Source organism: Euprymna scolopes, chromosome 30 (genome assembly GCF_053919585.1).
Source record: "Euprymna scolopes isolate OS-2025 chromosome 30, ASM5391958v1, whole genome shotgun sequence".
In the NCBI taxonomy this organism is placed as follows: domain Eukaryota; kingdom Metazoa; phylum Mollusca; class Cephalopoda; order Sepiida; family Sepiolidae; genus Euprymna; species Euprymna scolopes.
Genome location: NC_136511.1, coordinates 75,092,984 through 75,110,306, shown reverse-complemented (window position 1 = coordinate 75,110,306; position 17,323 = coordinate 75,092,984). Strand labels below are relative to the sequence as shown.

The 17,323-nt window shown below is 31.7% G+C and overlaps 1 protein-coding gene across 2 annotated transcripts in view; it reads right to left on the bottom strand.

Moving 5' to 3' along the window:
• Positions 1-13,043, bottom strand: part of LOC145254842 (uncharacterized) — an 88,672-nt gene extending 75,629 nt beyond the window's left edge. Inside the window, exons 1-2 of one of the 2 annotated variants that reach the window (XM_080113680.1) lie at positions 12,651-13,043; positions 786-862 (exon numbers count right to left, since the gene is read on the bottom strand). In XM_080113680.1, coding sequence (XP_079969806.1) covers positions 786-862; positions 12,651-12,652 — 79 coding nt within the window. In that variant the 5' untranslated portion in view covers positions 12,653-13,043. The remainder of the gene's footprint in view (positions 1-785; positions 863-12,650) is intronic. The other variant, XM_080113679.1, reaches the window with a different exon arrangement.
• Positions 13,044-17,323: the final 4,280 nt, after the last annotated feature.

Sequence of the window (17,323 nt, the reverse complement as noted above, 5' to 3'; positions counted from 1 at the left end):
TTTTCATATCTAACTGCGTAAGTATACTTTGATAATTATCTTTCATTTTGAAGAAATATGGTATAATAAAATTATGAGGTGTTCATTCGCGCCTGACCTCCATAGAATAGAAATATGTCACAAAGTTTAACAAGGTTTATAATATAGACCCACAGAATATTGTGATAAGTCTTTCAGTGTGAACAGATATGGTATAATAAATTATGGAGTTTATCTATTTTATTTTTACTTTCATCATATTTTGCTTTGGCTTTGATACCTCCAAATTCGAAGCTATCTCTTTACAATCCTTCTTTTTCATAACCTATCATACTTTCATAAATCAGAGTCCATTTTCTGTAGGCTGTTTTTGAACCCAGTCAACGACGGGTACTTTTGCTAGTATATTATATAGCTGTGATTTCAAAAATAAAAAAAATATATATCCATGACTAAAGTGTATCAGCTTGAATCGAAATCAGTTTCTTTCAGCTATAATCGAAACTGAAACCAAAACATATGAAAAATTCTTGGTAAAATTATTTATTAAAAAAATGATGACTTGAGTGTCATCAGCTATAATTTAAACCGAAACCAAAACTTATGCAGAATTCTTGATAAAATCACTTATTGCAAGAAATGGGAGGCCACAGCAATTAAACGGCGGTTACTCAGAAGAAAAAAGACGTAAGCATGACACACAAAGTAACACACACGCTATCGTATTAATATATAGATATTTGCATATTATATTTTAATAATGGCTGGAATTTGAGAATATGCACGCTGCTTGAAAAAATACTTACGTTCCTCTGCTGCATACCCTGATGAAATCAACGCCACGAAAAATAAACTGGAAATGAAACACCAAAATAGTTGACCCCTAGAAAGAAAATAAATGAATAAATGAACACATAATTTTTGACTAACCAAAAAAAAATGGTAAGACAAGAAAAACACAGCTTTAAAATGTTAGTGATCATGTTGAAACATGTAACATAAAACATTATCAAAATCAAACTCAAATGGTAATCGATGATTGATTCAGACTAGCCATATTTCATTTGTTTCAATACAGTGTGTCATTGGCACACATATATTATATATCGTTTCACTTTTATTTATTTTTTATTTTTTGGAAACAATTATTCCGGCTGAAGAAATTGTTAAAGTGGAAGCATTTTATTTTACTTACTGAAAGAGATTAAAGTGAAAGTTATCGTGTACAATGATAGAGAGTGTTCTCCCTTCTAAATACGATTATTTTAGTTATGTAATATATATATATATATATATATATATATATATATATACTTGTTTATTGTTATATAAACATGCTCACATCCCGATATCTGTTGTTTGATTGAAACAAGTGGCTATTTGTAGCAGCGGGATGTGAGCATGTTTATATAACAATAAACAAGTATTATCAGCTCTTTTTATTGAGCACTATCTAACAACCTCGTTGAATTCATTAGTCCATTACTTTTGAATATAAAAAACCCGAGTATATATATATATATATATATATATATATATATATATATATATATATATATATATATATCATCATGTGTAATCATTATGTCTATATGCATGTCTTTTTCTTACCTCCACGTTATTTACACATTATTATGTGTTCTTATATTTTAATTAAAGAAAACAAATTCTCCAGAAATTCCCATTTCGCAGTAAATTTATTAACGCAATAAAAAATTATGTTTCTCTGTTAAAAAGTCAGTTGTTCTTTGTTAGGCGAGGTTAACCTGGAGTAAAACTAGTCTATCATATAAATATACTATGCCACTCTATCTCTTTCTCTCTGTCTGCGCATATCTGACTTCCTGCGGATGTATTTCAAAACGAAACTACATTCTTTTTCTGATTTTTTGAGATGGAGATTAACAATTAGTGTTGGGACGATTAATTGGAATTGAAATCAGAACCGGAAGAAGTCAAAACTTTTATGGGGTATCAGAATCAGAAAAATTTGCGTCTATTTTCCGATGCCAAAACCGATTCCTTTAATTATCTTTTTTATTTCATTTTAGTTTCAAAAACATCTTCCATTGATTGTAGTAATAATATAATAATAAATATTTATTGATTTAAACTTCCAATAAGACTAAAATCTCTAGATCATCCCCTCACAAGTGTGTTTTTAGGCCTAAGAAAATATAGTCACATTTAAGATGTGTTTTTACAGTAATCGGGACAAAATAACATTTTTATGAGTAAAATATTTAGAGATTTATACAGAATCGGAATCAGAATCGGTAATTATATCGGAATCGTCCCATCACTATTGACAATTCGTATTATTTGGATTAATAGGAATACAGTTCTCATTTAGGGTGTTATCTTCAACTCAGGCTCTGTCAATGTAACCTTCGACCTTCTTCAGATGTGTCTGATAGGAAGTCTCTGATAGAGCAGCTATATCAATTTTAGTCTCTCGAGTTCTCTAGTCACTAGAACTGTTCTTTGCTCTGGATGCCTTGACTTGTCAATATCCAAGTGAGTTCTGACATTCCAACACGGGATGCTTAATTTTCAACGCATTTTAGCATAAGGTTTGCTATTCTTTTTCATAGTTTTAGTCTTGCATGATCCAACAACAGCCAGTTGCAAGTACTGATTAGCTTAAATTGACAGGCAATGTTTAATATACCTTTTCTAGCTTTTTCCTACAAAAGATCTTGGAGCCATGCTCTCCCTGAAAAATATATATATATATATATATATATATAAATATATATATATATATATATATATATATATATATAAATATATATATATATAAATATATATATATATATATATAAATATATATATATATAAATATATATATATAAATATATATAAATATATATATATATATATAAATATATATATATATAAATATATATATATAAATATATATATACAAATATATATATATATATAAATATATATATATATATATATAAATATATATATATATAAATATATATATATATAAATATATATATATATATAAATATATATATATAAATATATATATATATAAATATATATATATATAAATATATATATATATAAATATATATATATATAAATATATATATATATAAATATATATATATATATAAATATATATATATATATATATATAAATATATATATATAAATATATATATATATAAATATATATATATATAAATATATATATATATAAATATATATATATATAAATATATATATATATATAAATATATATATATAAATATATATATATATAAATATATATATATATATATAAATATATATTTTGTGTACAGAAAGTTGTTAGTTGAGACAGGTCATTTGTACCGTCGGTTTCAAGCCCGATAATAAGGCCCGTTTAAGGTATCCTTATCAAGCTCTCTTCAGCCAATATTCGTCTATCTTATAGCCGGAAGTGTGAAGTATATATACCTCGCGAATCCACGTTCAAATCTCGTTTTGTATAATCCCCCCTCTTTTTTTTTTTTTATCTATCTATCTATCTATCTATCTATCTATCTATCTATATATATATATATATATAAATATATATATATATATATATATATATATATATATATATATATATATATATATATCGGATAATGTAATACCTAATTTTCAACTTTGAATTATTTAAATTTAAGATTTAATTTCGAAAAAATGTTTTTTTATATGAATCGATTTTAATTTGAACCCCATTTAATTTTAAAATCTCTTTCCTTATGTATAAAAACTTTAAAATCTGTATTGGTATCGGTTAAAAACTTAAAAATTCGTTTAATTATATCGAATTACATTTAAAATTTCCAAAAATACGTTTAAAAAATATATTTTTAATTATATCGAATCACGTTTAAAAATTTCGAAATACGTTTAAAAATTATTTTTAAAAAACCCAAATCTTTCAAGGTTTGGGGAAGTGAGTATTTATCTATCCTAAGTGATTTCCCTAGTTTATTAACATTATTGTATTTTTCTATAGTTTTAAATTCGAAATAGATTATAAATTACATTTATAAAATATAATTAAATTTTTTTTTTTTTAATATATTACATTAATTAAAAATCTATAATATAATTGCGATTAAAATCCAAGTTTACCGACTAATTATTTATGTATTTACAATTTTTTTCCTTATATATATATATATATAAACTAATGGATTTTGCTGATTGTCAGGTTTGTAAGGGATATTTACGTGGAGGGGGGATAAGTGCCTGTAGTTCTTCAGAGCATTCACCATTAAAACACTTGTAGAACAGGCAGAGTGGTGCAACATCTTGTCGATGGGACAGAGGATGAAGATTGGATGATAGTTTAGGACCTATCAGGTTGGCGACTCTCTTTTGAACCCTGTCCAGGAGTAAGACACTAGTAGCAGATGCACCAGCCCAAATGTGACAAGAGTACTCCATACATGAACGAATGGTGGCCTTATAGAGTTACAAGATATTATCAGGCGTAAGTAACTTTCTGGCACGGTAGAAAGAGCTCACCTTCTTCGCAGCAGCCTTGGCAATGCTCTCAATGTATTTGTTCCAACTCATGTTCACTGTAAACGTTAGGCCGAGGACGTTAAAAGAAGTACTTTCAGGTAATGCGTTTTTGGCTATTGCCATTGGTTGTAGAGAATATTTTTTTTGTAAATATTGAAGGAAAACAAGCTTGGTCTTGGCAGCATTGAATGTGACCGACTATTTTTGTCCCCATTCCATTACAGATTGGAGGTCTTCCTCTAGTGTTTTTGCCATTTCCTTAGTTACATGTTCATATGTTTTCCCCTCATGCCTGTTATAGATCGTGGTGTTATCAGCAAATATGCCCATCTCAGAAACAAATGCTTAATTATATATATATATATATATATATACAGTGATGATCATATTTATTGGCACGAAATCTGGCGAAGCTTTCCTGCCTAAGAACACCATACCCACAGTGAAGCACGGTGGAGGCAGTTTGATGTTTTGGGGATCCTTTGCTGCCTCTGGACCAGGGCGACTTGTTAAGGTCACAGGTAGCATAAAAAGGAAGATTATGTTAAAATATTGGATGAAAACCTGAAAGACTCTGCTAAAGAGCTCTCACTTGGTCGTCGTTGGTGGTTCATGCAAGATAATGACCCAAAGAATTCGGCTAAACTGACTAAGAAATGGCTTGAGGACAATCATATTAATGTTTTGGAGTGGCCATCACAAAGCCCAGACCTTAATCCAATTGAAAATTTATGGAGAACATTAAAATTAGGGTAATGCAAAGGAAGCCTAAGAATCTTATTCAATTGGAGGATTATTGTCAGGAAGAGTGGGCTAAAATTACTACTGAAGAGTGCAACAACTTGGTTGTAAACTATGAAAAGCGACTGAGGAAGGTAATCAAGGCCAAAGGCTATACAATTGATTATTAAATAAATCGTGCCAATAATTTTGAACAAGGGTTTTTTGCAATTATATTTGTTGTTCCTTTGTTATTTATTTTTTCTAAAATCCGATTGCTGCATCGGAAAGGCCAGTACATACTATACATACATACATAATATACTTTGTTATTTTCTTTAATTTCATCCCTTTTTTAGAATTTATTAGATAAAATTTAACTTTTATTTTACCGTGCCAATAAATATGATCATCACTATATATATATATATATATATATATATATATATATATATATATATATATATATATATATTAAGATTTTTGTTCCTTAGAAGCGTTGGTTGAGTTTGAATAAAAGAAAATACGTATTATGTACGTTTGAAGCCAGAACAACGCATTATTACAAAATAAACAGACATTTATTTTGTTTGAAATTTATATTGAAAATTTCAATATAAATTTCGAACAAAATAAATGTCTGTTTATTTTGTAATAATAATGAGTTGTTTTGGCTTCAAACGTACATCATACGTATTTTATTTTATATATTATTGTGTTTAAGTTATATTTTTACATGTATATATATATATATATATATATATATATATATATATATATATATATATAGTAATGTGATTGAAGTTATTATTATATATCTAAATTACAACGAGCACTTTTTCTTTCCCTGTATTTTAATTAAACTAGTAATTTTACTATTACATTAAAATACACTCTGCTCCTTAGACTATTGTTGTAATCTCCTTTAAATTATATATATATATATATATATATATATATATATATATATATATATATATTAACATATATGTTTTGATATTTTTAACGCGTTTATACCTACATATCCGTATTATACACACACACACACACACACACACATATATATATATATATATATATACACACACATATATATACATATAGTCACTTCCTTCAGACTATGTATACCCACTGTAAGGATGCCTACGCGTGGGATTTTTGTGTCGCAGCTGTTGCGAAATCCTCAACCACACCTCTCCTGAGTCGGCGTTGGTAAATACTAGTGGCAAGTGGATATTCAGGACGGCGAGGAACAATGCCGAAATAAGCAGAGAGAACACACAGCGCTTAGAATTCCCAAATGGTCACCCATCTCACACTACGTTGCTTAACTTCGGTGTGTCAACGTGATTGTGCCTACATACATATACATGTATTTACATGAAAATATAAAAATACTAGCATTTTAACCCGGCGTTGCCCGGGTGATTGGAGGTGCATGCTGAGTAAAAACCAAAAAAAAGAAGAGTTAATTTTTTAAAATTTGACCTCTACTATGACCCCTTAACATTTATTGTTTTGGGCCCAAATCAAGTTATTAAGTTAGAACCATATCCAAGGAACCTATATCTCAAATTTCAAGTGTGTAGAGCCAAAATTGTCGGAGAAGATTTGTAGAGTTCTCAAAGGTCAAATCGTTGAACTTTGACCCCTTAACAACCAAATTTCTGGGCAAAAACCGATCCCTTCGATTTTCCCAAATCTCAGTACCCTGTATATCAAATTTCGAGTCTGCAGACTAAAAATTGAAAGAGTTATTGCGTAGGGAAATGTACACAGACAGACAGATAGACAGACACACAGACAGACACACAGAAACGTTCACTTTTATAGACATATAGATAGATAGACTAATAAATTAAACAAAAATATATACGTATACATAAATATATATAGAAACAATTTTTTGTTTACTGTAAAGATTTTACGCAAATATTATGCAAGTATAAATCATGTAGAATATCTGCATGAATATAATTACACGTAATAGTTAAACTCTAGACGATCATCCCATGAGAAAACCGAAAAAAAAAACTAATAGGGAATTAAATAAAATGGATGTTTAAAAGAATATGCAAATTATCTAGATCTTTTGCGAGTGAATGCATTTCCATAACCGATATATAAGAAAATGGTATTTTCTTTTGTAATAAATAGAAAAGAGGGGGTTTAATATGAATACAATACACACAAAGAAAAACGAATTCATAGGAGTATATATATATATATATATATATATATATATATATATATATATTTACACACACGCACACACATATATATATATATATATATATATATATATATATTAGTAGTAGTAGCAGTATTTGTAAGAGCAGCAGCGGTAGTAGTAGTAGTAGTAGTATTTCGGGTTGTGACGACAACAACATAATATTAAAATCTTACATTTTACACACCTTGGCACACAACAAGGAAATGGGCCAAAAAAATAAGACATACAGCCTTGAAATGAGTTTTTCATTGGAGGATGTTCAATTAGGTTATAAGTTAACTATTTCCCGTTTTTTCAGCCCCCCCCCCTGCGCTAAAAAACACAGACATGGAAAAAAATGACCTTTTTGCTGTATATGCCCGTAACGAAATGAAACTATCGCACACCCAAAACATCACGAGAATTGATCACTTACCTATTTTCTTTCTTATATAAAGAAAGAGAATATGAGTTTTTTCAAAGCCTCACCTGTTAAGAATGACTTTTTAAAATTTCGCATGTTTAAATTATTTGGCGTTAACTCTCTTAAACTTTCAGACTGTTTATAGGAATGCGTCGCGAGGTCGTCGCTCTTAGTTTAGCCATAAAAATTGATTTTCTCATGTAAAAATAAAACGACTTAATCAATTTACGTGATGTTTGGCGTATACGATATTTCTTCTCTCATCAGTCAGTGCACTACACAAAATCTTCTCTCTTAAATTTTTTAAGGGCAATCACCAACTTATTTCATTGCCTGAATTAAATATTCATAAAAACAATCTATTTTATTTCAGATGTATTTTAATATTTTAAAATTTTAATGCAAGATTTCCGAAACGTGATCAATAGATCGTGGAAGTACTTTCACAGGAAACTACTTGATTTAGGTAAAACTGCAGTTTAGCAGCTTAATCAGATGGTGATAGCACTAAAAATGTTTTTTGCTATTAAAAGTTTTTAAGATAATGACGTGATAAATTGATGGTTCTATATTTAAATAACAACAAAAAATTGAATTTCAAGTAAAATAAATGGTACTTGCCTTAGTGTCATGTCACAAATAGCAACATATCCAAAAATTACGGAAAACGATGTTCAACGTATTAACTTATGAGTTAAAAAATGGAAAACATTACTTTGAAAACAACCTTCGTATGCTAGTATATAAGCTAATTAAAAAAAAATGTTCTTTCTTATTTCATACTTATTTAATTTAAATGCCAATAAGGCCGCATGTCATAATCATAAAAAAACAATATTTTTTAAAGGTACTTCATATCAACCCCTCCGATAATATTATATGTGATTACCCGGTTTTCTACACAGGTTAGAAACCTATTTACTAAAATAGATTCTTATTTTTTGGAGAGGGTACATAAGGGTGTTAATCACTACTATTATATAAAGGAGACTTTGTCTGTGTGTCGGAGGGAGTTCGTTCCCTATGGATTGTGAAACGACTAAGCCGATTTTTATGAAATTTCGCACAAATGTACTTTATGTATCTGGAAGTGTCCTTATATAGGGTTTATAGTGAAATGTTTGCAATAAGTAATGATAATCGAAAAAAAAAACGAAAGAAAGAACATGCGATTTTGAACAAAGTTAACACCTTACACAGCCTTACATACCAAGTGCAGTAGAGAAGTTTTATTATCATACCAGCCAAATATCCCGGCATATAGAATTAACGTTTTATTATTTGATATGACAGGAGCGCGTTCAAAATGAATGTTTCTGTTCAAAGCACAACTGAAAAATGGTACTTGACGTTTGCATTTCAAACTTGAATTCAAACCATTATCACAGTACAACCAGAAAGGCAAAGCATACAAGATCAACAATAGGTTCTTGGATATGACAGGGGCGCGTTCGAAACGAATGTTTCCGTTTAGAGCACAATTTAACCATGATACTCGACTTTTGCATTTTAAACTTTAATTCAAGTCATTATATATAAAATTGATTTTATAAAATCAACAGTAGGTTCTCTACAGTGCAATGTAAACTGCAATGTATTGCAGACTAAGTAACTGCGTAGAGGCACGTGAAGCTTCTTCCTTATGCACCACGATAGGTCCCCGATTAGAGCAGGCAATCGATCGATTTAGTTGAAAAATGGACGATTTCACGAATTTCGATGACAAAATAGAAATATAGGACTGTGAAACTTTCATTGATCATGATTCAATCCCGGGCAATGTTGGATCTCCCTCCTAGTCAAATATAATACCAAAAACTTTTAGAATTTTCATGTTATCGGTAAGTATTAATAATAAGTTGAATACAGATGTTTATATTATGTATCGTACTCATCTTGGATATTATTTTCATAACGTTTCGGCCGATGTAACCTCCGAAATATTTCAGTTGTGCTTTGTCGAACTCTGGAATTATTATGCTGAAGTCTGGAATCTGCACGGAATTTTGAACGAAACCCGTTATTTACTCCACGGAGGTAACATACTATCGTTTCACCAGCCTTTAAAGAATATCCATCAATTCATTAGCAATTATATTCTTAGTGTACGGCATAATCACGTTGACACACCGGGTCTCGTGAGTTCACCGAAGTTAAGCAACGTTGAGCCTGACTAGTACGAGATGGGTGAACATTTGGAAATTTTAGGCGCTGTATGTGCTCTTCGCTTATCTCGGCATTTGTTTCCAGTCGCCCTGAACATCCACTGGTATTTAACAATGTCGACTCGGGAGAGGTGTGGTTGAGGATTGCGCAACTCTTGCCAAAAAAATTTCACGCGCAGGCACCCTTACAGTGGGTATCCACAATCTGTCAAGACTAAAAGAAGCCTTTTTATATATATATATTTTTAGTATCGCCCACATTAAGGATTGAACCTTCAACCTTCATAATAGTTTCACTTAGAATTGAATTTTACCTAGTACTTTATTCGTAACGCAACTGGTTCCGAACGAAATTCTGTGGAGGTTCACGTGTTCGACAAGCTACACATGAAGAAGTTGTAAAAATAACACTCAAGATGAGAACAGTAATCTGAATAATCCCAATAATACATATTTTAAATCATCATCGCAAAAATTCAGAAACGCATGTTTGTTCTTGACTACTTTGTGTATGCTTTTATCTTTATCATTGTCAAACGACCAAGTTCTCTCCAATTCTCTCTCCTCTGACCTTGAGCACGTAGTACAATGGGGCAAAGAATGGCTGGTTACTTTTAATGCATCTAAAACCAAGCTTCTCTCTTTACATCATCAACATTCTGATCCACATCTGACATCAATTGAAATGAATGGCTCTCGTCTTCAGGAGGCCTAAAGTTTTGACAAACTTCTTGGCTTTACCATTACTCCTGATCTTAAATGGAACACGTACATCAAATCTGTTGCCAAGGCTGCTGGAAAAATGGTGGGATCTTTCTATCGATCCGGTAGATATCTCACTGCTGATGCTATTCTCTATCTATATAAGAGCCAGGTACGTCCAAGGATGGAATACTGTTGCCACATCTGGGCAGGAGCTGCTAGAAAGGACTTGGCCTGCCTTGATAGAGTTCAAAATAGACTTCGTAGCCTCGTAGGAGATGTCCTTTTCTCTTCCTTGCAACCTTTATCTCACAGAAGAGATGTTGCGAGTTTGTCTCTGATGTATCGTTATTTTCATGGAAAGTGTTCGAATGAGCTTCAATCTATGGTCCCCCCTCGCCAAACTTTCACAAGAAACACTCGTCTAGCTGTAAACACTATCAATAATTCCCCCCACTCTTTATCTGTGCCTAAACCTAAACGTAGATTCCATGAACAAAGCTTTTTTCTTAGAACTGCACGCCTGTGGAATTGTCTTCCGTTTTCCTGCTTTCCGGCTGACTACAGTATGGTTGTCTTCAAGTCTAACGTAAATAAGTTCTTGATGAGCCGTTCCATATAAGTTATCAACTTTACCAAATTTTCATTACTAATGATTACTATAATGTCTAATTTCTACTGTACACTCTTTAACCCTTATCCTTGAGTGGCCTCTTGGCCTTGATAATGTGGTGATGTCTATGTAAAAAAAAAAAGTACATTCTTGTCAAATTAAATGTGATAACATAGTGCCCTTTTGGGGGTGGCTGGATATGACCTTAAACTATATCCGATGGTGAGGCCCAGCTTGCGAGCTTTGGGGAGTGTGGAGTCACCCTTTAATTGCAATTGCTCCCAGGTCCACTCTGACCCGGAGTGGTAGTACCTGTTAGGGTCGCAACTATAGGTTGAATAGAAACCGACGTGAAAAAACAAAAAACAAAACAAAAACAACAAAAAACAAATATATAAATTTTCTTCAGAATCACTGGATTCGACATTAAATAACCAGAAAAGGAATGATATGCCGTAAAACAAAAACAACGAACCAAAGCCTTTTGGGGGAAGCTGTGTTTTCCCCACATTAAAAATTTGCCCTCGCAAATAAGAGGAAGCACATAAATTACAAACAGCGAATATTTTTTAAGTCACAAGTTTTAGCACTTTTGCAGAATACGGACCGTGGTTTAATAATAAACGTTATCATTTAGAAAGTCATTCTTAAAATAGGTGAAGGGCGTTTTGTAGCTTTTTTTATAGTTCCACCTAACGATTTTATAAAGAAAAGGTACCGAAACATGTAATTAAAACGTGAATGTAATTAAAACGTTAAAACCGGATAGTATTCTGCATAAGTATACGGTTTTTAAATGTTCTGCGTTTATTTACATTACTGACCTTTTAACCCGACACATTTCAGGTGAAAACATTATTACGTACTTACTTGTCATGGCGAAATTAGTAGAAAAATAATAACATGCAAAATTCGACTTTATTGAATTATCAAGTTTAATCTATGTTTTAATGTGGAAGAGCTGTGCGACTAATTCAGTATGACAAACTGACTTATCTACTTTGATTAAATTGATTTAAATTTAGGGCCATCTAACTTTTAATCACGATATCTGGGAACGTAATTGTGGTTGAATTTTGTAAAAATACATTTAGCACGTCGTCTACTGGATCGTTTTTCGTAATATCTGGAATTTATACTTATTTCGCCATGGTACGTAAATACGAAATAATGTTTTCACCTGAAATGCGTTTGTTTAAAAGATCACCATGTTAGCTAAAACGTCTGCTTTGCTAAACACAAGCCTAGTTTAAACAATTCAAAACACTTATAAGACAAATGAATAAAAGAGAACGAAGCAAGAAGACTTACATGTTGTGTGATTTTTTTTCTGTTGAAGAAAATCCGTGATCAAATCTACCCTTTTCCAGCGAAAACTAATTTGAACCAATTGAAAGGAGGACTTTAAATATGAGGTTGTTTTTCTTTATTTTCTTATCTTCTTCCGTTTTGCGACAAACGGAATATATAAAAATAAATTAACATTTCAACACACCTTAGCCAAGAACAAGGAAATAGGCAGCAAAAAATTAAGAAATCGCATCCGGGAAAAGCGTTTTCGATTGGAGGTTATTTAGGTAAAATATAAGTAAAATATTTTTTTGCTCAAACAAGCAAGACATTAATTCATGCAAGACGCTTACTTTATCACAAACATATCTCAAATTCTTTTCGGTACTTATTCCATGATTCCTGGAGCAGTATGAAGAGAACGATGGAGAAATTCCATAATAATGCACTTAAAAAAAATCGACGAAATTGAACCGAAAAACTTAATATATATTCAAATATCTTTTTTACGCATAAACGTTAACTAACCAATTCATAAAATTTAAATAAAACACCGCGCCCCCCTCATTCTCTTTGTATATATCTCCCACTTTCTCTCTCTTTCTATCCCCCCTCTCTCTCTCTCTCTCTCTCTACACACACACACACACACACACACACACACACACACACACACACACACATATATATATATATTTACATTTACATAGGTATCACCGCTTATCAAGGCCAGAGACCACTCGAGGATAAGGGTTAAGAGGGTACCGTAGTCAATTGGACAATATAGTAAATCGTTAGTAATTGAAATTCGGTCAATTTATTAACTTAAGTGGAACGGCCCATCAAGAACTTGTTTAAGTTGGACTTGAAGACAACCATATTGTATTCAGCTGGAAAGCAGGAAAACGGAAGACAATTCCACAGTCGTGCAGTTCTAAGAAAGAAGCTTTGTTCATGGAATCTATGTTTAGGTTTCGGCACAGATAAAGAGTGGGGCGGGGTAATTATTCATAGTGTTTTCAGCTAGACGGGTGTTTCTTCCTTCTTGTTAATTATTATGGCGTACAATCTTCTTGCTTAGATAGTCTGTTTGCTTGTAATTCTCCAAAAATATTGTGGTTTTTGTAATTCTCCAAAATATTGTGGTTTTTGTTTTCCATCTTTTTCTTTATTTTTAAATTTTCTTTTTTATTATTACTATTATTATTATTATACTCTCTCTCTCTCTCTCTCTCTATCTCTCTCTCTTTCTCTCTCTCTCTCTCTCTCTCTATTTTCCCGATGATGATAGAATTTCTCATTAAAGTAAAATTCTCGTAATTTACGCGCGAAACTTTATACGATCATCATCATCATCATCATCATCATCATCATCTCGTAAGAATCTAAAGATTCTATTGCTGGAACCCCCCCCCCCCCCCGATATCGTTGTAGTCAGAATTCTTTCTAGAAATACATCAGGTACTTACGGGAGCGACCATCAGAAGGCTGCCCACATCCTAAGTGGAAGTGATTTTTGGAGAACGAACTGATTCGAACTTGGGACGCTCAGATCGTCAGTCCATTTCACTAATAACTGAACCACAGATACCTTCCAGTTTATTCGATACTATCATGCCAATGACCAGTCCAAGTCTTAAACATTTGTTTATTATAATTTTTAATAAAATACTAGAGTATTCCTCATATATATAAATATATATATATATATATATATATATATATATATAAATATATATGTATATATATATATATATATATATATAAATATATATGTATATATATATATATATATATATATAAATATATATGTATATATATATATATATATATATATATATATATATATATATATATATATATATATATATATATATATATATATATATATATATATATATATATATATAGCAGGCTCCTTCAGTCTTGGACAGACTATGGATACCCACGAAGTGTTGCTTGCGTGTAAAATTTTTGTGGCAGGAGTTGCGCAATCTCTAACCACACCTCTCCTGAGACGACATTGTTAAATACCAGTGGCAAGTGAAGTACAGGACGACTGGAAACAAATACCGAGATAAACGATAAAGATAAACGGAGAGCACATACATAGAATTCCCAAATGGTAACCCATCTGATATTAAGTAGGCTCAACGTTGCTTAACTTCGGTGATCTAACGAGAACCGGTGTGTCAACGCGATTATGCCGTATATGTATTTATATATTATATATATGTATATATGTGTGTGTATGTGTGTTTGTGTGTGTATGTGTGTTTCATTTCTCGCATTTACGGTAGTGACTGCAAAGTCAATATGATATAGCCATTATCTTTATTATTATTATTATTATTATTATTATTATTATTATTATTGGAGTCACACACACACACACACACACACACACACACACACACATATATATATATATATATATATATATATATATATATATATATATATATATATAAACTCCAATAATAAAGTTAATAACTATATTGGCTTTTCAGTCACTAACTTCGAAAAATGAAACACGAGATAATGTAACAAGAATAAATTATAAATGAAACTTTCAATTTAGGAATCATATATTCGCCATAATCAACTAGCATACCTTTATTAAAAAAAAAAAAATAAACATTCGACACACCAAAGAAAACATATTATAACTAAATAATGAGGGGTAATTACGATTTATAGGAGCAACCTGGGAGGGAGTCTTTGACAACAACATATTTGTTCACGTTTTATTTTAATTCATTTTATGTGAAATGCATCCAGTTTATACGATAGTGTCAAACCAGTGGCCGCTTTAATCAGAGGTTTCCAAATTACGGCCAGCGAGCCATATCCGGCCCGCAAAATCTTTACTTGGGTGAGTGGACGTCTTATGGAAAACGTAGAAAATATTCAGGAAAAATTAAATATTTGGAAATGTGTGAAAATCGTGTAGGGTTTTTTTTTCTTCTTCTTTTCTTTGTGTTTGTCCAGAAAATGATTAAAAGAATGAGGTTTTGGAAAAAACACAGTTTACTAAAAAGCAAGAATCATAAACAAAACAGTATAAGACATGTTCATGTCATTTTTTTTTTTTTGGCCCGCGTAGTTCTAAAAATTACCAATAGTCAGCGTTCGAAAACTTTAAACAGTATGTGGATGACTATATATGCTCCAAGTAATCAACGTTGCCCATTAAAATTATTTACAACGTACTGAAGCGTCAGAGTCTGGTTAAGTTTTTTTTTTTACACAGAAATCATCACTTATCAAGGCGCGGAAGCCACTCGAGGATAAGGGTTAATGGGTATACATTAGTCAATGTGATTATAGCGTAGTAAACATAAGTAGTTGGTATTTTGTAAATTGGATTACTTAGGGGGAGGCGGTTCATCAAGAACTTGTTTACATTAGACTTGAAGACAATCAGATTGTAGTCAGCTGGAAAGCATTCAATCGAAAGAGAGTTCTACAGGCGTGCAGTTCTAAGAAAGAAGCTTTGTTCATGGACTCTACTTTTAGGTTTACGTACAGAGAAAGAGTGTGGGAAATTATTGATAGCGGTTTGGGCTAGACGAGTGTTTTTCGTGAAAGTTTGGCGAGGGGGGACCATAGATTGAAGCTCAGCTGAGCATTTGCCATGAAAATAACGATAAAGCAGAGACAGGCTCGCAACGTCTCTTCAGTGGGAAAGAGGTTGCAGAGAAGAGAAAAGGGCACCTTTCCCCACTAAGCTACGAAGTCTATTTTGTACTCTGTCAAGGCAGGATAAGCTGCTTCTAGCAGCTCCTGCCCAGATGTGGCAGCAGTACTCCATCGTTGGCCGTACCTGTTTTTTTTTTTTTATATAGGTAGAGAATTGCATCAGGAGTAAGATATCTACTGGAGCGGTAGAAGGATCCAACCATTTTCCCAGCGACTTTGGCAATGGATTTGATATACGTGTTCCATTTCAGGTCAGGAGTAAAGGTCAAGCCCAGAAGCTTGTCAAAACATGAAGCCTCCCCAAGGCGAGAGCCATTCATTTCAATCGATGCCAGCTTAGCATCATAGCGTAGATGGTGTAGAGATAAAATTTTGGTTTTAGATGCATTAAAAGTAACCAGCCACCCCTTCCCCCATCAAGTTTATAAGGGGTGATCTGAGAAGGAAGTTCGGCAGCAAGCCATTTTTTCCACATTACATTTAAATTTCTGCATTTTGTTACGGTCAAAGAAACAAGAAGCAGGATTGAACTTCCAAGGACAACCCACCCGACGAAATAAACAAAAAACAATAGAGTAGAAAATATTTCGGTATCTGGGTATATCTTAGTATATCTTGGTATATCTGTAGTGAAGGTGTGGGGTTTTGCTGCTAGATTAGTTGTTCAAGAATAGCTTTTGTTTTATCTCAGGTGGTTTGTCTTTGTAGTTTTCTTTCTTATACTTGTTTCCCAGACCGTAACGACATGGAGAAATTTAAATGTAATGTGAACAAATATCTTACTGCCGAACTCCCTTCTCAGGTTGTCTCATAAAAAATAATTCCTATCACTTATTTTTGAGGTCTCAGTAGTAATGTCTTTCTTGGACTAAGATTTTTTAAAGCAGGGTATGATAATTAATTATGACGAGTTGATCATCCACAAATTGAACCTTTTAAAATTTTTAAAAATATTAAAACAAAAAATTATTCTTGTTCAAATATTTTACATT